Source organism: Dendropsophus ebraccatus, chromosome 7, assembly GCF_027789765.1.
Source record: "Dendropsophus ebraccatus isolate aDenEbr1 chromosome 7, aDenEbr1.pat, whole genome shotgun sequence".
Lineage (NCBI taxonomy): Eukaryota > Metazoa > Chordata > Amphibia > Anura > Hylidae > Dendropsophus > Dendropsophus ebraccatus.
Genome location: NC_091460.1, coordinates 102577924 through 102600358, shown reverse-complemented (window position 1 = coordinate 102600358; position 22435 = coordinate 102577924). Strand labels below are relative to the sequence as shown.

General features: G+C 43.0%; 1 protein-coding gene across 1 annotated transcript in view; it reads left to right on the top strand.

Moving 5' to 3' along the window:
- The window catches only part of LOC138796583 (neuronal acetylcholine receptor subunit alpha-7-like), a 70950-nt gene that overhangs the window by 26706 nt on the left and 21809 nt on the right, over positions 1–22435 (top strand). The window contains exons 7-8 of the mRNA XM_069976192.1: positions 9166–9360; positions 16781–16867. Coding sequence (XP_069832293.1) covers positions 9166–9360; positions 16781–16867 — 282 coding nt within the window. The remainder of the gene's footprint in view (positions 1–9165; positions 9361–16780; positions 16868–22435) is intronic.

Sequence of the window (22435 nt, the reverse complement as noted above, 5' to 3'; positions counted from 1 at the left end):
GCACAGATTGTTAACAACTGATGCTTTGCTAACAACAAGCTTCACGCTTCAAAAATACGCAACTGCGTATTTTAACGCAGAACAATTGTATAAAGCCAACCTGCGTTTTGCCTGCTTATTTTTAAGACTGATTCACGCAGCAAATACGTCAAGTGGGTTTGTACCCTTAAACTGTTTCAGTCCTCCCGGCACCATAAAGATACATGATGCCAGGAGGTCTGTGATTCCATTCAGTAGCATATCTTCTGTGTACAGACTGTATTAAGCTCAGACACCAGTGAATGGATAGGGCAGCCCTTACAGTGTTATTGTGTCAAAATTGATATCACTGTAATCATGATCCACAGAATGAGGCTAACACCACATTTACACCACAAAGGGAATGATACATTTCTTATAGTCGCCCCAATAAAGGTGCCATGAAAAATATAAAATGTAAAAATATAAAATCTCAGTGATACAAAATGGAGGTGAAGGCCAAATCATGCACCCAGTGATTTATCATCCAACAGCCAACGTGTGACCCCACAGGTGGATCCCCAGAGATAGAGTGCTCATGGTAACATTTTGTGACCTTTAATACAAAATCATAAAGTCATTAAGGCCACAGGGCCCATGTGGTTAGACATAAAAAATCTGTTAGAGACATAGACATATAATCAGCATAAAATGAACTAAAATCTAGGATAGGACGCCACATAAACTCCTCTACCTACAGCCATTTCGAGCTACAATTCATGTTTTCCAAGTCTCTCTCTTTCAAATTTGAGGAAGCAGGAGTTTTAGCATGAACTATACACACGGGGGACATTTATGAAGTCTAGTGTACTTATACGCCGATCTTAAATTAGGCGCTGCCGCCATTTTCTTGCCTCTGAGTGAATCCGGGCGGGCACAGAAATCTACACCTGCTCCTGAGCAGGTGTAGATTTCTGCCAGGCAAAAGTCATGGTAAATCTGTCGTGGGAGGAGGCCACACCTTCTGACCACCTTGCTGTGCCCCTCCTGCCTGCCCATTGAGAAAGTGGGGGATTTGGCAAGCATATGCCAGGGAGAACGGGCAAATCTGCACCTTGTCCCTGGCGTAGTCCCCGGCCGCAGCCTTAATAAATGTCTCCCGGAGTATACACTATACACGCTACGCATACATTTTATAAGCGTATAGATCACAACCCTAAGACTGAACCTGGGTACATTTGCTGCCAGAGTGACTGGAGAACCATGTTTTTATATAAAGGGGTATTCCATTCAGAATTAACTTTTAATATGTTGCTGCACAGGTGCAGAACATAACAAACAGCCTATTCTTACCTCTCCACACTCCTCCTGTGTCACCTTCGGTTCCTGTCTGAGCGATCCTGCCTTCACTTCTGAGACTGACCTATCTGGCAGTGACAGCCCATTCAGCCAATCACTGGCTGCGGTGCTGTTCCACTTCAGTCAATGTTTGGCTAAGCAGGCTGCCACCACCAAACAAGTCCGCCTTGGAAGTAGAGGCGGGATCGCTTAGCCGGGGACCAAAGCTGACATAGGAGGACACTGGGGGAGCATGGAGAGGTAGAATAGGCTGTTTGTTATGTTCTTCGCCTGGGCAGCACAATATTAAAAGTTAATTCTCAGCAGAATTGCCCTTTAACAATAGAAGTTCCCTAATGACTGTGAAAGAAATCAAAATCAAGATATTAAACAATCCTATCAATACCTATACCCATATCAAAATGCTTAAAGCGTAACTGTCATTTCAGGGCCATTTTTTTTAAAAGATTAAATATCAACAGTTCAAGCGATTTTAAGAAACTCTGTAATAGGTTTTATGTACTAAAAGAGTTTCCTTCTGTAGTGAAAAAGCAATCTCCCAGCCTCCCCCCTCACATCAGATGAAGCAGGATTTCTGTCTCCATTATGTGGCTATGGAGAGGGGAGGGGCTGTTAGGAGTGACTGAGCACGGAGCAGTCCTGCACAGCACAACACCCTGCAATCTTCTCTCAGTAAGTTCCTAGATAAGCACTGACCTTTCTGACCCCAGAATCCTGCGGTTTAGGTGCCCATAGAGTCTACAAACAGCTGACCTTCATGTCACCTCTTCCTGCTCCCTCATCTCCCTCGGCCCCTCCCCCCTCCATTAGGAAAGAATGGAGAGAGCAGAGCCAGTCTTCATTGGCTTCTCTGTAATGAAGACGTGTTTGCCTGATAATGCACAGATAGGAAGTCAGGGGGGGAGGCTGGGAGATTTCTTCTTTAGTACAGAAGGAGGCTTTTTTGGCTGATAAAACCTATTACAGAGTTTCTTAAAATCGCTTATACTACTGATTTCTGCAATAAAAAAAAAACATGACAGTTACGCTTTAAGACTTTGGCAATGAACAAATCTAATTTACATACATGGCATACATAAGCATGGAAAAAATGTGCAAGAAATGTACTCTTGCCCCTGAGTTATTTTTCCCCTTTTAGTACTATGTTATTTTAGATCCAATATGCAGTGCTCCAAATCTTCTGCATGATGAATAACATATGTCTGTCTGTAGTTATTACTATAGGGAGCTTAGGAGCTTAGTGCCCACTGTTTAATAACTGAGTTTAATGTATAAATGTATGCTGTAAGCTGCTAAGCTTCCATTAGTGACAGCTGCAGCCAGCCCAACGTTTGTCATATAATGTTATGTCTATGCAGAGGAGTTAACGCTCTGTGTAAGAAAAATAAAGCTCTGCTCACTATAAGGCTTCCCTATGACAGGAATTTTGGAGACTGGCCCCCCCACCCCACTGTAGCTATGGCAGCCCTAGTGTGGTATTCATAGTATGGGATAGATAATGTCATATTTACCATGTACCTGTAAAGTTTTATGAAAATAATTATCGGACAGAAGTGCGCTTATTTTAATCTCTAATTTCCTTCCATTTTGAATTTGGTGCCTAAATACCTTAACAGAGGCACCATTGTCCCTGCTGTCTGTACCTATGAATTAGGAGCTTTTTAATCCAACCCCAGCTTGAGCCCTAGTGTAATGTAATTCACAATATTATTCCAGACCTCAACTTAAATACAGACATTGGACCCAGGGCCGCATTTACCACTAGGCACCCATGGTCGGGTTTCTAGGGCAGCACCTTGCAGGGGGAAGGAAACAACTTTTTTTTTTGTTTTTATTTTTTTAGCCTCCCACCTCCCCTTCAGACTTGCCAGTAAATCTAGAGTCTTTTCGAGGGGGAGGGGGGAGGTGTTATTAGTCAGGTCTGGTATGGTGGTGTTATCCAGTCACAGTATGGCGGTATTGTTCCAGTCTGGTGTGGCGGTGGTAAATGTGATGCCTGGAGCTATTACCTACCAATCTACCAATCCTATGGTGAGAATTCCATCAGACAATATGCAGACGGCTCTAATCATTGATTACTTGTGGAAATTTTTTTATGTTTTAAGCCATTAAAAACACCATTCAGACAATGTTTCTCCATGTAGAGAAATGAATGTGGCCGAAATACCGCTACTATTTCTTCCCCAAGATGGGGCGTCTTAAGTTTTAGTGCCTAGGGCAGCAGCAGTTGTTAATACAGCCCTGACTGGACCCCAAATTACTCCAAAATACCCTCTTTACTCACACACATACATACTGTACAAACACACACACACTGCTCCCATTACCATGCTCTCTTGTGTCCCTACCAGCACCCCAGACCGGTCACCTTGTATCATGGCAGAACTGTAGCCAGTAGACAATACACCACTGAAAGTATAAGTTTGTGTGGGTGGCTATGGGCCCATGGTTACCGCCCAATATAAGACATATTATAATCCACTACTGATGGAATATCATTGATTGACCATTGTTTTTAGAGATCTGTCTGGCTTCGGCTTCCCCTATAGAGAATACAGGAACATTTAGGTGGCAGCATCTCCCTGTTTGGGTGTTTCTCAGCGAATGAGACAGGGACTGATCAGGGTTGAGAAAAAGCTGAGTACAGAGTACAGAGATATTCTTAATAGAGATGAGTGTGACTTTAGTAAGTTTAAAGGGAATCTGTCAGCACTTGAGCCCTACCTAAGGTGCTGACAGTGTGCTTTAGTTGTCAGTACCCTAGTAAGCATGGTACCTTTTGGTAATTTGTCCATGCCATGGATTATGTACAATCCTACTGTAATGAAGTGTAGTTACATAGTTAATATAGTTACATAGTTAATATGGTTGAAAAAAGACACATGTCCATCAAGTTCAACCAAGGAGGGGATGGATACAGGGAAGGGGGAGGGGTGATAGGTTCTATACATATGCATCTATATTATTTTGGTCTAAGAACTTGTCTAGCCCTGTTTTGAAGCCCTCTACTGTTTTTGCTGTGACCAGATCCTGTGGTAGACTGTTCCACAGATTCACAGTTCTCATGGTAAAGAAGGCTTGTCGCCTCCGGAGATTGAACCTTTTTTTCTCCAGGCGGAGGCAGTGCCCTCTTGTCCTTTGAGGGGGTTTTACCTGGAACATCTTTTCCCCATATTTCTTGTAGGGGCCATTTATATATTTAAATAAGTTAATCATATCTCCCCTTAAACGTCTCTTCTCCAGACTAAACAAATGTAATTCTTAATCTCTCCTCATAACTAAGATGCTCCATTCCCCTTATTAGTTTAGTTGCCCGTCTTTGTACCCTCTCCAGCTCTAGAACATCCTTTTTATGAATCGGGTTCCAAAACTGGACGGCATACTCCAGATGAGGCCGCACCAAAGCTTTATAAAGCGGTAATATTATATCCCTGTCCCGAGAGTCCATGCCTGTTTTATTGCATGACAATATCCTGCTGGCTTTAGAAGCAGCTGACTGACATTGTGTGCTGTTCTGTAGTCTATTATCTACAAGTACACCCAGATCCTTCTCCATCAGGGACTCTCCCAGAGTAACTCCCCCCAGGACATATGATGCATGTGGGTTATTAGTACCCAGGTGCATAACTTTACATTTATCCACATTGAACCTCATTTGCCAAGTGGACGCCCAAACACTCAGTGTGTCTAAGTCATCCTGTAACATCTGCACATCCTCTATAGACTGTACTGTACTACAGAGCTTGGTGTCATCTGCAAAGATAGAAACATTGCTGTTAATTCCATTCTCAATATCATTAATAAACAAGTTAAACAGAAGAGGGCCCAGTACTGACCCTTGGGGTACACCACTTATTACCGGGGACCATTCTGAGTAGGAATCATTGACCACCACTCTCTGGGTACGATTATTAAGCCAGTTTTCAATCCAGTTACACATTAAATTTTCCAAACCGATAGACTTTAACTTACCCATCAGACGTCCATGAGGAACTGTGTCAAACGCTTTAGCAAAATCCAGGTACACGATATCCACAGCCGCGCTGCCATCCAGGCTTCTACTTACCTCTTCATAGAAACATATTAGGTTGGTTTGACAGCTTCTGTCCTTAGTAAAACCATGCTGGTTATCACTTATAATACTATTAGCCACTACGTATTCCTGGATGTAGTCCCTTATAAGCCCCTCAAATAGTTTCCCCACAATGGACGTTAAGCTTACGGGTCTATAGTTACCTGGGGAAGTTCGAGAGCCCTTTTTGAAGATCGGCATTACATTTGCCTTACGCCAGTCCCTCGGCACAATACCAGTAAGCAAAGAATCACGGAATATTTCATACAAGGGTAGTGAAATTACAGAACTGAGTTCCCTAAGAACTCTGGGGTGCAATCCATCAGGCCCTGGAGCTGTGGTTACATTGAGTTTGTTTAATTTATCTTGGACCATATCTATAGTAAACCAGTTCAGTACATTACATGTTTTAGCTGCACTGGCCCCACCCACCTCAGTACTGGCCCCACCCACCACAGCTCCATCCTCTTTTGTATATACAGAACTGAAGAACCCATTAAGTAACTCAGCTTTCTCCTGATCCCCAGTTATTAATTCCCCGTCACCATTATTTAGGGGTCCTACATGCTCTGACCTTGGTTTTTTTGCATTAATATATTTGAAGAATTTTTGGGGGTTTCTTTTGCTTTCTATAGCTACCTGCCTTTCATTGTGAATTTTTGCTGCTTTTATTACATTTTTACAGGTTTTGTTGACTTCTTTGTAATGTTTAAATGCTACAGCTGACCCCTCTGATTTATATTTTTTGAATACCCCTTTTTTCTCATTTATAGCCCTTCTAACCTCGGTTGTAAGCCATGTGGGATTGGATTTTAACCGTTTATATTTGTTACCCATAGGAATATATTTGGCAGTACAGTTATTTAATGTGGATTTGAAGATTTCCCATTTATTAGCTGCATCAGTATGTGACAGCAGCCGCTCCCAGTCTATGCCCTGAAGTTCTGCCCTTAACCCAGGAAAATTGGCCCTTTTAAAATTAAGAGTTTTTGCCCTCCCAACATGTTTTTCTTTTCTACACTTTAAGCTAAAAGTCACTATATTGTGGTCACTATTACCCAGGTGTTCATGGACAGTGACATCCCCAACCAGCTCAGCGTTGTTAGAAATAACCAGATCCAACAAGGCATCACTTCTAGTTGGCTCCTCCACAAACTGGCCCAGAAAATTATCCTGCAAGAGGTTAAGAAATTCCCTCCCCTTTGTGGTTTTAGCTGAACCGTGACCCCAATCTATATCTGGGTAGTTGAGGTCCCCCATTATCACTACTGTTCCCTCCCGGGCAGCCCTCTCTATTTGTCTATTCAACTGGCCATCCACCTCCTCAGTAATGTTGGGGGGTCTATAGATTACACCAAGGATAATTTTTTCACTCTTTACCTCCTTCTGTAGTTCTACCCATAATGCTTCCACATCATCACAGTCATCTCCCACTATTGCATCTTTTACACTCACTTTAATATCATTTCTGACATACAGACATACTCCTCCTCCCCTTCTGCCCACCCGGTCCCTTCTGAACAACGTAAATCCCTGAATATTGACAGCCCAGTCATGTGAGGAGTCCAGCCATGTCTCAGTCACACCAACCACATCAATGGACTCCTCCAAAACCAAGGCCTCTAGCTCCCCCATCTTGCTGGCTAGACTTCTGGTATTAGTAACCATACACTTTATATTACCATCGAGTTTAACCCGCTTCATTATAAGAAATGGGATTTATTACTGTGCTGTGGCTACAATCATCCTCACTGTTCATCCACAACATATGGATCTCCCTATACACTGTTTTTATCCTCCCCCCACAGGACCCTTCTCCTCCCTCCTCATTGTTCTGTCCCCTCTCTAACCTATCTGCCACTACATTACATACTACATTGTCCTCCCTCCACATCCCTAGTTTAAAAACCCCTCCACCCCTTCTAGGATTCTCTCCCCCAGCACAGCGGACCCCCTTCCATTAAGGTGCAAATTATCTGCGGAAAACAGATTGTACCCCAATGAAAAGTCAGCCCAGTGCTCTAAAAACCCAAACCCTTCTCCTCTACACCATGACTTGAGCCATGCATTTAACTCCCTAAGCTCCCGCTGTCTTTCCTGCGATGCGCATGGCACAGGCAGTATTCCAGAGAATACCACCTTGGAGGTCCTCCCCTTCAACTTAGCACCTAGTTCTCTAAAATTATTTTTAATAGACCTCCACCTACCTTGTATCCTGTCATTGGTTCCCACATGGACCACGACAGCTGGGTCATCCCCAGCCCCCCCAAGTAATTTATCCACCCTTTCCACCACATGCCGAACCCTGGCACCAGGGAGACAGCAAACCATTCGGTTGAGGCGGTCTTGGCGACAAATTATTCTATCCGTCTTCCTGATTATAGAATCCCCTACAACCACTACTAGTTGGACTGTTCCCCCGGCTGTTAGGGAGAACAGGTTCCACTAGAGCTGCCATTTCTAACACGGATGCCCTTGCATCATCACCTAGCTTGGCAATTTTGCTTGGGCATATAGTAGGAGAAGTGGCCTTCCTTTTCTTGGATCCCTTACTGGTCCCTCTAACTACATTAACCCAGCTACTTACTTGGGCCTCCTGATCTATATCACCACCCTCCATCTCTATCCCACTAACTTCCTGCTCAGTGAGCCGAAGTTCCCTCTCAAGGTGGCCAAGTTCCCTCAGTGTTGCAATATGCTTCTCCAGATCTCTAACTCGAGCTTCTAGATGGGCAACATGCTCACATCTGTCACAGCGGTACTCACCCTGGAACACCTGCTCCAGTTGGGCGTACATGCGGCAGACTGCGCACTGAATGAATCCTTCCATCTCGCTAGCCATCATCCTCAGTGCAACAAAAACAGTGAAAAAGAAAGAGATTTAGCACTTACCCGAACTTGTAACTCCTTCTTTCAACTCCTTTTTTAACCACTTGTGAGCAAGCACACACAGTGTGTGCTGAGCCTTGATTTAAGCACCTGAGATCAATTAACCCCACCCCCAGGTGCAGAGCAGACCAGAGAAAAAAAAACTGTTTGGACCTGTTTAACTAAGCAACTATGGCACTAGCTATCTATGCACTGCAGCAATGCACACCACACAATTGCCCAAAAACAACAATATATCAGTCACTCCAAACCCACAGAATCACCAACAACTCCTTTTTTAAACTCCACTTATTTTCAACCACTTGTCAGCAAGCACAGTGAGCAAGTGTTGTTTGTGCCACACTCTGGCACACCTCACTACTCCTTCCTCCTCATCATGAATAATCAATGCTGCCCGGCCTTCTGCTCACTCAGCTGTCAGTCAGTGTCTCTGATTGCAGATCAGTCCTCTGTAGGCAGTTGTGCATCCCACCAAGGCTACGATTGTTTCGCGTTCCACGCTTCCACTGGCCTGAAGACTTTCCAAATTCATTGTATACTGTATATTAATGTGTCCCTGTCATTGGAAAAAGCAATAGTTTTCATCGTTCAGGGTCAAACTCTCACTGTTTATTAGAACAAACCAGGAGAAATGTGCCGGTACGCGCCTCACTCCCCAGCTTGCTGCCTTTTTCGCCTCAGTGCACAAGATGAGCTCCATAAACATATAATGGAGCTTGTCTTGTGCAGAGAGACAGAGATAGCCGGTGAACCGCATAGAAAAGCACCTCTACAGGCTCATTTTAGAGATCGGGGGGGGGGTTTGAACACTTAGACTCAACAAAACTGATGATGTTGGTGGAATGATGTATATTATAAACAGTAATCCATTATATGTGATTTTGCAGATGTCCCAGGAAAAAGAAATGAATTGTACTATGACTGCTGTAAGGAGCCATACCCAGATGTGACATACACAGTGACAATGCGCAGACGCACACTATACTATGGATTAAATTTATTGATACCTTGTGTTCTTATATCTGGATTAGCATTGCTGGTGTTCCTACTTCCTGCTGACTCTGGAGAAAAGATATCACTAGGTAGGTAATAACTTGTCGCTGGAAATATTGATAGCCTATGTGTATGACATGTGTGGTCACATTAGGAATAATGACGCACAATACTGTTGGTCCCTTTTACTGTGGTGTGTGGCAGATAAAAGCTGCGGCTATATGCTTCACTCCCCAGCTTGCATTGCTGCATTGACTTATTTACCAATAACAATGAATATTAGATCAATACTGTTGATGTGAGTCAGCATGAGACAACTCTACATTGTTCCAGTCAATTTTTATCAAATTATTAGGATTTTAGAAAATCTAAAAGGATTTTTATTTTCTTGTATTATGAACAACTAAGCACATAAAAAATAATTGCTTGCTGCTCCCAAAACTTTGGGGGAGATTTATCAAAGGGTGTAAAATTTAGACTGGTGCAAACTGGCCACAGCAACCAATCACAGCTCCTCTTTCCTTTCAGCAGAGCCTAAAACTGAGCTGTGATTGGTTGCTGTGGCCAGTTTGCACCAGTCTAACTTTTACACCCTTTGATAAATCTCCCCCTTTGTGTATAACATCATACAGTAATACAGTAGAAAATCTAGATTATTGGCTTGTCATACCTTTCCAGTCAAGTTCTCCCCCCCCCCCCCCATGAAGACGGGGGAGAGCTTCAAACTGCTTTTTCATGTTCATATTAAACCCAATAACAAAGTTTCTTACAATCACCTGTACTATTGATTTCTGCAATAAAAATTTTAACGGCAGTGACACTTTAACCCCTTAGTGACCACCGCACGTATTTTAACGGCGGCCACTAATGGGCTTTATTCCGATGCGTACGCCTTTTAACGGCGGGCACATCGGAATAAATCACCGCCCGGCGGCGGCAGCAGTGTGGGGGATCAGCTGTCAGTGTGACAGCTGCCCCCCCCCCTGAAACTACCCGGAGCGGAGGATTCTCCGCTCCAAGCAGTTTAACCCGTTAAATGCCGCTGTCAAACCATGACAGCAGCATCTAACGGGTTCCGGTCGGCGCGGTGGGTCACTTACGCGATCGCGATGTCCCGCGGCGCCGTACGGTGTCCTGGTGGTCTCCATGGTGATCCGGGTCCTAATGAAGGTCCCCTGGGTCACCATGGAGATGCCTCATGCTGACAGGGGTGGCTGTGGCTATTGCCTGTCAGCATGAGGCATGATACAATACACTGCAGTACATTAGGTACTGCAGTGTATTGTATCAGTGATCAAAGTATTTTACACTAGTGTACAGTAATGTCCCCAGTTTGCCCATCACCACCCCAGTTTGCCTGTCGCCACCCCATTTTGCCCGTCGCCACCCCAGATAGCCAGTAAACACCCCCAGATTGCCCGCACCAGATTGCCTGTCGCAACCTCAGATAGCCAGTAAACACCCCGAGATTGTCCATTACCACCCCAGATAACCAGTAAACACCCACATATTGCCTGTAACTAAAATGACACTCCTTCTCTTCTGAGCCCTGCTGTGTGCCCATACATTATACAAATACATTATAAAAGAGATCAAAAAGTCATATACATATAAGACTTGGTATTAATAGAAACTACAGATCTTCCCGCAAAAAATAATCCCAAAACCAGCTCTGTCACGCAAAAGATAAGAACGCTATGGATCTTGCAATGTGGCGACAGTTTTTGTGGGTTTTTGCTAGGAAGATAGTTTCTATTGCGCCAAAGCGGTAATAGTTAAAAAAAACCTATACAAATGTGGTATCGCCATAACCGTAGTGACCCAGAGAATACATGTATTATGTTATTACAGATTTTTACGGCGATCACTAATGGGCTCTATACTGCTGCCATCAGCTCTTTATGGCGATGGCGCAGAATAGTGCAGCGGCGCCGGTAATGCCCGATGCCCCCTCCTCTCAGCTACCAGAGGTAGCTGAGGGGTTGGGGCAGAGTGTGGGCTCAGTCCCGGCCAGTCCCCTCACTGCCGATCGCCGTTATTACCAGTATAACGGCGGCCACCGGTAACAGACATTGCCAGCGCAGCTGAACGCTTTCATCTCTTCTCACCGTGAATCCACATTGAGAGGAGATGAGAACATGTTCCCCCCCCCTGTCCCCAGAATTAACCCTAGTGACCTGGTCACTGACCCTCCCCTCCCTGGGCGGCCAAGATGATCCAAGATGGCCGCCGCCATCAATATGAACAGACTCTGTTCACAGTGAGGGATTCCTAAAAAATGATCAAAGCTCCATTCTCTCCACCACCGGAGGTGGCGGAGAGCATGGGGCAATGATCGGGGACCACCCAGTGTGGTCCCAGTACAAGCGATTAGGGTTATATACTATATACCACTGATCGCTTGTTCCAAATGGTGCCGGAACTTTTTTACCCCTGTCAACAAAGTCAAGTGCCCCAGATTACCTGTAACCACCCCAGATTACCTGTAACCACCCCAGATTGCCCATCACCTCCCCAGATTGCCTGTAACCACCCCAGATTGCCCATCACCACCCCAGATTGTTCGTCACCTCCCCAGATTGCCTGTAACCCCCCCAGATAGCCCGTAGCCATCCCAGACAGCCAGTAGCCATCCCAGACAGCCCGTAGCCATCCCAGACAGCCCGTAGCCATCCCAGACAGCCCGTAGCCATCCCAGACAGCCCGTAGCCATCCCAGACAGCCCGTAACCATCCCAGACAGCCCGTAACCATTGCAGACAGCCCGTAACCATTGCAGACAGCCCGTAACCATTGCAGACAGCCCGTAACCACCACAGATTGCCCGTATCCACCACAGATTGCCACAGACTGCCCGTAGCTACCCCAAATTGCCTGTAACCACCCCAGATTGCTCGCAACCACCCCAGATTGCTCGCAACCTCCCCAGATTGCCCGTCACCTCCCCAGATTGCCTGTCCCCTCCCCAGATTGCCTGTCCCTCCCCAGATTGCCCTTCGCCTCCCCAGATTGCCCGTCGCCTCCCCAGTTTGCCCATCACCACCCCAGTTTGCCCGTCGCCACCCCATTTTGCCCGTCACCACCCCAGATAGCCAGTTAACACCACTAGATTGCCCGTCACCACCCCAGATAGCCAGTAAACACCCCCAGATTGCCCGCACCAGATTGCCTGTCACAACCTCAGATAGCCAGTAAACACTCCGAGATTGTCCATTACCACCCCAGATAACCAGTAAACACCCACATATTGCCTGTAACTAAAATTACACTCCTCTTCTGAGCCCTGCTGTGTGCCCATACAGTGGTTTATGCCCACATATGGGGTACCATTGTACTCAGGAGAAGCTCCGTTACAAATGTTGGGGTGAGTTTTCTCCCCTGTTTATCGTGAAATTGAGAAATTTCAAATTAAACAACATGTTATTGGAAAAATTAAATTTTTTCATTTTTACTGTCTTCTTTTGAATACTTTCCTCTAATACCTGTGGGGTCAAAATGGTCACCACACCCCAAGATGAATTCTTTGAGGGGTGTACTTTCCAAAATGGGGTGACTTTTGGGGGGGTCCTATTCTGCTGACTCTACAGGGGCACTACAAACGCACCTGGCGCTCAGAAACTTCTTCAGCAAAATTATGCACTGAAAATACTAATTGGCACTCCCTTCCTTCTGAGCCCTGCTGTGTGCCCATACAGTGGTTTATGCCCACATATGGGGTACTGTTCTACTCAGGAGAACCTGCGTTACATATATTGGGGGTGAATTTTCTCCCCCTTTCCTCGTGAAATTGAGAAATTTCAAACTAAACAAACATATTATTGGAAAAATTCTGTTTTTTCATTTTTACTGTCTTCTTTTGAATACTTTTCTCTAATACCTGTGGGGTCAAAATGGTCACCACACCCCAAGATGAATTCTTTGAGGGGTGTACTTTCCAAAATGGGGTGATTTTTGGGGGGGTCCTATTCTGCTGACTCTACAGGGGCACTACAAACGCACCTGACGCTCAGAAACTTCTTCAGCAAAATCATGCACTGAAAATATTAATTGGCACTCCCTTCATTCTGAGCCCTGCTGTGTGCCCATACAGTGGTTTATGCCCACATATGGGGTACCGTTCTACTCAGGAGAACCTGCGTTACATATATTCGGGGTGAATTTTCTCCCCCTTTCCTCCTGAAATTGAGAAATTTCAAACTAAACAAACATATTATTGGAAAAATTCTATTTTTTCATTTTTACTGTCTTCTTTTGAATACTTTTCTCTAATACCTGTGGGGTCAAAATGGTCACCACACCCCAAGATGTATTCTTTGAGGGGTGTACTTTCCAAAATAGGGTGAATTTTGGGGGGGTTCTATTCTGCTGACACTACAGGGGCACTGCAAACGCATCTGGCGCTCAGAAACTTCTTCAGAAAAATCTGAACTGGAAATGCTAATTGGCGCTCCTTCACTTCTGAGCCCCGCTGTGTGCCCATACAGTGGTTTACGCCCACATATGGGGTACCATTGTACTCAGGAGAACCTGCGTTACAAAACTTGGTGTGCATTTTCTCTAATGCTTATTATGAAAATGAGATACTTTAATCTTAACAAATATATTATTGGAAAATTTCTATTTTCCATTTTTTTCTGGCCTAATTGTGAATACTTTCCTCCAGCCTCTGTAGGGTTAAAATGCTCATTATACCCCTAGATTAATTCTTTAAGGTCTCTAGTTTCCAAAATGGGGTCACTTATGGGGGTGTCCAGTATACAAGCCTCCTAAATCAACTTAAAAAAAGAACTGGTCCCTAAAAAAAATCAGTTTGGGAAATTTCATGAAAATTTGATAATTTGCTGATACATTTCTAAGCCCCGTAACACCCTAAAAAAGTGAAATATGTTTACGAAATGAAGCCAGAATAAAGAGGACATATTGATAATGTGACTTACGAACTAATTTTTGTCATGTGACTTTCTTTTTTTAGAAGCAAAGAATTTCAAAGTTCATAAAGTGCAAATTTTCAAATTTTTCATGATATTTTGATGTTTTTCACAAAAAACACACAAGACAGTGACCAAATTTTGCCACAAACATAAAGTACCATATGTTACGAAAAAACATTCTCAGAATCGCTAGCATACGTTAAAGCTATAAGCACATAAAGTGAGAGGTCAGATTTTTAAAAATGAGCCTGGTCATTAAGGTCCAAATAGGCTTGGTCCCTAAGGGCTTAAGGCTAGATTCACACTGGACGTATCCGCAGCGGATTTCACGCTGCGAGTTTGCAGTGAAATCTGCTGCAGATACCTCTCCTGTCACTTCCATTGTGATTACATACTCGGTCCCAGTCCCATTAACCCCTTGCTACCAGGATGATACATTACCTGTTCCACGATCAAGCCGTATCTGCGGCAGGATCCTCAGGGAGCCAGAAGCCTCAGAAGCGGCCAGATCGTGGAACAGGTATTGTATCACCCGGGACAGGGGGTTAATGGGGCTGGGACCGAGTATGTAATCACAATGGAAGTGACAGGAGAGGTATATGCAGCGGATTTCACTGCAAACTCGCAACGTGAAATCCGCTGCGGATACGTCGAGTGTGAATCTATTCTTAAGGAGACTGGACCTACTGTACATACAGTAAGTATAGCTTTGTTATATAGCATGTCTTCAGGAAACTGGACCTGGATACAAGTAAGTTTAGATTTTTTATAAAGCATGAGAACTAGAAAAATATATTGAATGTAAATTGCAGACATTCTTTATATCACATCCCCTGCTGATTTATATTTTGAAAGTTATAACAACAGGGACACTTTAAATCACTTAAAACATCTATCTTTACTAATCTTCAGCCTATGTCCTATTTGTTTTCGGCCAGGAAGATTTATCTTGTATACAGCGCCTGAAGTATGATTATTTAGTATTTTCTTGGATTATTTATAAAGCTGCCAATGTTGCTATAATGCTTCCCCCAGTTTTGACGTGTTAGATAAGAAATGTAGTAACCTTGGGGTTAGGTAGGACATTTGGCTTTAGTATGACTGATGTCTTCTCATAGAATTGTTTCACCTGAAGCTTTATGTCTGCAGTACAGAAATAGAAGGTTTTATTTCAAATTTAGAGCAGAAACAGCTTGTAAAATTGGCCGACAGCGTTCTGTACACTTAATCGGATCAGAATAAGTCCAAAGTGAAAATTCATCTTGTCATTGTCCTTCTACGAAGCAGGAGATCTGTCACGTCAGAGATTTAGCTCGCAATAACATATCCCCTTTTCTACCTGCTGTTCTCAGATTTTTTTTTATACCTATTTTCAGTGACTGTACATCATGACAATCCTGCATGCTTGAATAAATTACTACTTGGATAATCCGTTTCTCAAAGTTGGTGGATGATAAAAACTGAGCAAATTATTCCGGTTGGTTTATTGGTAGTTTTAGAGAATAAATGAAGGAACATCAGATATTAGAATATAATATATTATATATATATTATATATTATTATCTGCTAGTGTAAGGAAAAAGACATACCCAAATAGAACTATGGTGTCCAAACTGTAATGGTCAGGGCCAGCCAGGTGTTATAGAAAACCTTTAGGGACCAGGTGCTGTATGATGCCATCTAGGCTGGGCATGATTGACACTGAGTAAATCACACAGAATTTCATGCGGAGCACGCACCGTGGACTCCGCTTGGAGTTCTGCCTGTCCTTTTCATTGAATAGGTTGCCTCATGCAACCTCCACTCTCGGACGAAAGAATTTACATGCTTGAAATTGTGTGCATGGGCTCTTAAAGGGGAACTCCAGAGAATTTTTTTCCTTTCAGATCAACTGGTGTCCAAAAATTATATAGATTTGTAATTGCAGTTTTGCAGTGACAGGAACTGTCCAGAGAAGTAGCAAATCCCCATAGAAAACCCCTCCTGCTCTGGGCAGTTCCTTGAGTGGACAGAGGTGGCAGCATAGAGCACTGTGTCAGACTGGAAAGAATACACCTCTTCTAGCAAGGCATGCAGCAGCTGATAAGTACTGGCTTCACTGACTTGAGACTCCCTGTGTTTGCATGCTATGGATATAAACTTTGAATAATATGACCATTTTTAGGTGCCAATATGACAGCTGTTAAAAAAAAATCTAAAATAAAACTACATTTTTGGGAAGTCTAAGACAACTGCAAACAATCAGCTTGTATGGTGAGGAACGCTGCAGAATGCTTTTTCTACCTCACAACACTGAATATTTGTGATTGGTTCCCTTTAAGGCTGTGTTTACCCAACTTCTTTTTCAGGCCATGTTTTAACAGTTTTTTTGGACAGCCATACTTTTGAGCCAAAAATACTGTATGTGTTTTATGCAAATTACAGCTAATTACATAGCTTAAAAAACTTTTAAACAAAATTTTTTAATTTTTTTTGCAAATTGTTGAAGTTACAGTATAGTTTAGTAATTTGCTATAGAAGACATTTAGGAAATATGCACAGACTTGTATTGATCTCTGTATATCTTCTGTATACCCAGGAATTACTGTCCTCCTGTCACTTACAGTCTTCATGTTACTTGTGGCAGAGATTATGCCTGCAACATCGGACTCTGTTCCTCTAATAGGTAAGTAAGCACTGTACGTTCTATGTCATACAGCTATGAGGTCATCAGTCACATGTAATAGTATTATGTTCTGCGATTGATTCATGTGCGTTGGGTAAACCATTGTATTTTCTTGGATAGCTGCATAAACCATAGATATTTCACTATGCAACCATCCATAAATTAAGTGAGCTGAATGAACAAACTTTTACGGTCAATAACTGTAAATGCCTTGAAGAAAGCGACATTGTTTCTCTATTGGGTAATGGACGTGTCTATTAAGGCATAAGGAAGTTTTTTATATATATTTGCAAAGTAATTAAATATGAAATGTTTAATCAAATATTTCATCCCTTTAAAGAGTACACAGATCTAATGAATGGTACACAATTATGGATTTATGGGTAGAATTTACAAGGAATTTAAATTTTATTGTTTTTTATGAAATAAAACTATTTCTCTCATTCAATCCGACCAAATACACAGTATATTTTCAATCTACATCTTTATTTATTTACATTAACATACTTATTTTACAAAACTTCCCAAGACTCACTTACAAACATTATTCCACCAGGTCAACCTTGGAAATTATAGAGGAAAAGCAAATCCAAATTTGTGTACTTTATTAGGGCTTCATATGAAATACAGACTGGAAAGGGTAGACTGACGCGTTTTGTTCATCACGTGATCTTACTCATAGTCTATGAGACTTTTTCTACTGACAGTCTTCTATCTTGCCGTTCATCAATGTCCCCCGAATTCTTGGTTAATAAAGTTTAATATACACGTCACTATGACAATAATGTACATATATTTGGTAGCATTATAGCCAAAAGATCCAGGACAAAAAGTGCACTACTCTACACATTTATGATGCTTGGTGACTGTCAAAAACTACATAGGATGGCAATGCCAGATTTGTTAATATTAATAATGGAAGTAGTAGTAGTAGTAATAATAATATACACATTTATAAGTACTTTTAGCCACCATTGGAGATTAGCAAACTTCAAGTTTAAGTCCGTGTTGGGCAACTTTTCCGAACCCAAACATTTGGCATCTAACCCCCCCCCCCCTCCCCCCACGTCTAGAAAAATTGGTTGCTGCCCTCAGAAATCCTGGAAGTATGGATATAGCCTATGGCCGGGTTCACACTACGTAGGACCCGGCCGTGTCACAGAACAGCCGGTGTCAGGGAAGTTCAACCTGGCCGGTACTGGATGGACTTCATTTCTTTAGAATTGGGATGCGGCCACATTCCAGTGTTCCCTTATCCCAATTGCCCATAGCCGACCATGTAAAGTCACTTTACACTGTCTGAACTGTCAGTGTCAGTTTTTCCTGCAGCCACAAGGAATCTCCGGCCGGAGCGTATACAGAGGGTATACACTCCCATCGGGATTCCATTACAATAAATGCAATCGGATATTTCATTAAATAACGTCCGTGGTTGCAAAACTGCAAATACGGCCATTGTTTAATACAGTTATACGTTGTGTGAACATAGCCTATGGCTGTATCCATGTTTTCCAGGGCTCCCGAGGTTGCTAAACCTGGACTTAAAGAGGTAGTCCCTTGAAATAAAAAAAAACAAACAGAACGGCAGAGGAGGTTGGTCCGTTCCACTGCTCTCACCTCTCTACTTTCGTCAAGTAATTTTCGTCTGGCTTCTCCATAAGTTATGGTCCCACTGCTAGATTGTCCACTCAGCGACTGCAGTGGTGTCCCATTTCAGTCACTGATTGCATAAGCAGGCAATCCATCAGCGGGGTATGTGACGTTCCAGCAGCAAGAGCTGCTAGAGGCTGTCCAGTTTCATTCATGAAGCGCAACAGGGGCACAGGGATGGGTAAGTATACTTTATTATGTTCCTGCACTCCCATGCCTTTCTGTATTTTTTTGAATTTCATGAGATTTTTCCTTTAAACTTGAAGTTCGCTCATCTCTAACCACCACTCAAACAAAAGCACGACATCATAGCACTAAACTATAAGCAATGGAACAACAAGCAGTTAAAGCAAAAAAAAAAAAAAAAGTAAAAAAATTGGTCAAGTCTTAAAACCCAAAACCTCCTGGAGGGACCCATTCCTCATGGCTGCCTGCTCTATTTCACCCTTCACACTGTTCTTCATGTTAGAGAAAATATTACATTGTCTTAAAGAGTTCTGTGTTTCTTCTGGTTACTTCCTACGTTACCCCAATAACCTTTGCATTTTACACCTAACATCCTTTTATCTCTGAATAATTAGAGCATATGAAATAGTATATTTGATATATAGCCTTTTGGAAGTTGGCATTTAGGTCAGAACATACTTTGTTCATCTGTTCATTAGATTTTTTTTCTTTCCCATGTGAAATAAGAGGATAAAGCTTTTCATGCCCTAGAATTTAAAAGCCCTGGGGGCTGGCTGGAGCTATCTGTAAATGACTGTCTATAGCAGCCCGAGCCCTCTCTTCTAATTGTAGAATCTACGGACTGGGAATATAGAGATAGTAAAGAGTTGTGACTAGAGTTGGAAATAATACATTGGGGACGGGTTACATTCAGACCCATTCATGTTTCTCACTTACAATGCTGAATGTAAATGTACAGAAATCCTTTTACTACACTGGACATAAAGCTTTTCCGGAGTGTTTCCGTAGCTAATGCATCCCCAATAACAGCGCTGGAACCTGCTAGATGGCATTGTTTTGTGTGGCAGGACAATCGAAGAGCACTCTGATGCAATTAATCCCACGTATACTAAGCCTCATTGAGCAGCATTGATGTCCATCACTACAGAGCTATGGACGGAAGGATCTGAGAGAAAGTCTAAAAAGGCTGCTTTGCATTTTTAAAAAATGTTTTTACATTGGAGTTCTTATCTTAGCCGGGTTTATACTGTAATATTCTAAATACTGTTTACTTTACCTCAATCCAATCCTGACCAAGCTGATCATATATTACAGATAGGAAACCACTATTACTCATTTTCCATTGGACGACTGTTGTCCTTCAGAGCAAACTCTTCTGCTAGCAGATCTTGGGTACTTCTATTCTTCTGCGCTGCGGAATCCAGAATCCGGAATTCCGCGCTGCGGAATCTGTTGGCGCTATACAAATAAATATTATTATTATTATTATTATTCTAATTAGGGATGGTCCAAACCGAGAACCGTAGGAACCCGAACCCTCGGTAATGATTTCAGCTGGGATACAGCCATAGCCATAGGCTGTATCCGAGTTTTCCAGGCGTTACTCCCGCTGGATCCGCCCGCTCCACAGAGCGGGCAGACAGCGGGGATCTGCTGCCGAGCGTTCGGGTTCATACGAACCCAAACCTCGGCAGGTTCAGACCATCCCTACTTCTAATCTATTAGCTAATGTGACCTATAATATCATTAAACATCGGCTTTTTCGAAGTACACAAAAATTCAGGTTAATGATTAAAAGCAGGTACAAAGCAAGAGGTAGTATATTCATATTGCTTATAATTCACTATATTTCATGAACATCTCAGAGTTGAAATATCCATTCTAATTTGTCTGATTGAAGTTCAGCAGTGTATAGGAACTAGAGATGTACTATGAGTATACTATTCGCTCAAGTATGGGGTGCTTGAAAGTATTTGGTGCTCAAACAAGTACTGTGTGGAAAAATAGCAAGTCTCCTCCCCACATGATCCTGCTATGCTGCAGCCATGTTGGCTGCTGGTCTAGCAGTGATTGGCTGGCCGCATGAGGTGACCTGGGTGTATATAGACTAACTGGGAGATTTATCAAACATGGTGTAAAGTGAAACTGGCTCAGTTGCCCCTAGCAACCAATCAGATTCCACCTTTCATTTTCAAAAGAGCCTGTGAGGAATGAAAGGTGGAATCTGATTGGTTGCTAGGGGCAACTGAGCCAGTTTCACTTTACACCATGTTTGATAAATCTCCCTCACAGTGTATATACCCAGGACAGTGTATAAACCCGGGACACCTGATGCTCAGTTCACTTGCGTTCTGTTAGCTGAGAGGGAGAGCTGCTGGAGCAGGGACATAGGTAGTGTAGGGCTTAGTATTAATAGGTAGGCGACTAGCTAACAAACACCCAAAAGTCCTTTATAGTACTAGACAGGAAACAGATCACTGATCTCAGGGAGAACAGCTAAATATAGGACTCGTAATCTCACAGTGTGACACAAAAAAAAAAAAAAACAAGATTACATACAATATACTGGTAATATATGGTTTACGAATATTGATAGTGGTACAGTATACTGGTACTGGTATATAGCTAGAATACACAGTTGTATACTGTGCCACAGTTTGTGTTATTGGAGTACGCAGTAGGAGTACTAGCATTAATCCACAATTACCCAAAAGTGATTTTTTGGACTAGTGATATCCCTGTGTGACATATAGTATAGTATACCAGCATTAGATGGTCTACTCAGTCTGATAGTGGTCCAGCTAGTACAGCTAATACCGCGACCTGGGTGTCTTAGATGTATCCATGCATGCTCCCCCTGCTGTTCCCGTTTTATTTCTGTTGTCTTTTCATAACATTCTAAGCTTTTCAGGTGGACCAGACACCCTCCTCTCTGCCGAGTAGGGGTTTCTAAAAAACTGCTCTAAGCTCCCATTAACTTTAAGGGGTTTGTTACTCGATCGAGCATGCCAGTACTGTAAAATACTGAACGCGAATAACAAACATTCCAGTATTTTAGTGCTCGTCTCAAATAGCTAATCTATAATAGCAACATTAAAAATGTGGCAAAACAATACTAAATACGACAAAACTAAACATAATAAAAATTGTAAAGCTATGCTACTAAAGTGTACCTGTCCCTATAGACCCCTTCCGGATCAGCAGTGAGATCCTCTGCTAATCCAGTCAGGTTTGGGTCTCTATGGATACGGAGATGCAATGAGACCATAATGCTTGCAACCCCCATTCGATCCAGAAGTGGTCTATCTTGACAGGTACACTTTAAGGCCTTGTTCCCACTATGTAAGTTCCGTAGTAATCACAGCCGTTGTAACAACAGCCGTGATTACTACGGAACTTACGTAGTGCTACCTTCTAATGAATCCCAGCCAGAGTGTATACACTTGGTATACACCCTGGCCGGGATCCCTAGCGGCGCCACAAGAAACAGGTCAGTGTTCTGCGAATTCCCCACATGCTTCATTGTGTGCAGTAAGGAATTCGGATGCGGGCGCGCACGGATGCGCCCATCTATAAGAGGGACAACATGGAGGGCCATCAATAAGGGGGACAACATAGGGGGTCATCTATAAGGGGGACAACACAAGGGGGCCATCTATAAGGGGGACAACACAAGGGGGCCATCTATAAGGGGGACTACATGGGGGGCGTATATAATAGGGCATGCACAGAGGGGGGCATCTACTATAGTGGACTACACAGAGGAGCCATCTATAAGGGAGGCTACAGAGAGGAGGACCATATACTTTAGGGGATGCCCAGAGGATGTCATCTACTAGAGGGGAAATACACAGAGGGGGAACTCTCTAGGAGATGCACATGTGGCCATCTATAGGAAAGACTAAACAAGGAGTGAGGAGTCTAATATGTTTGTTTGGCAGATTCTGTGGG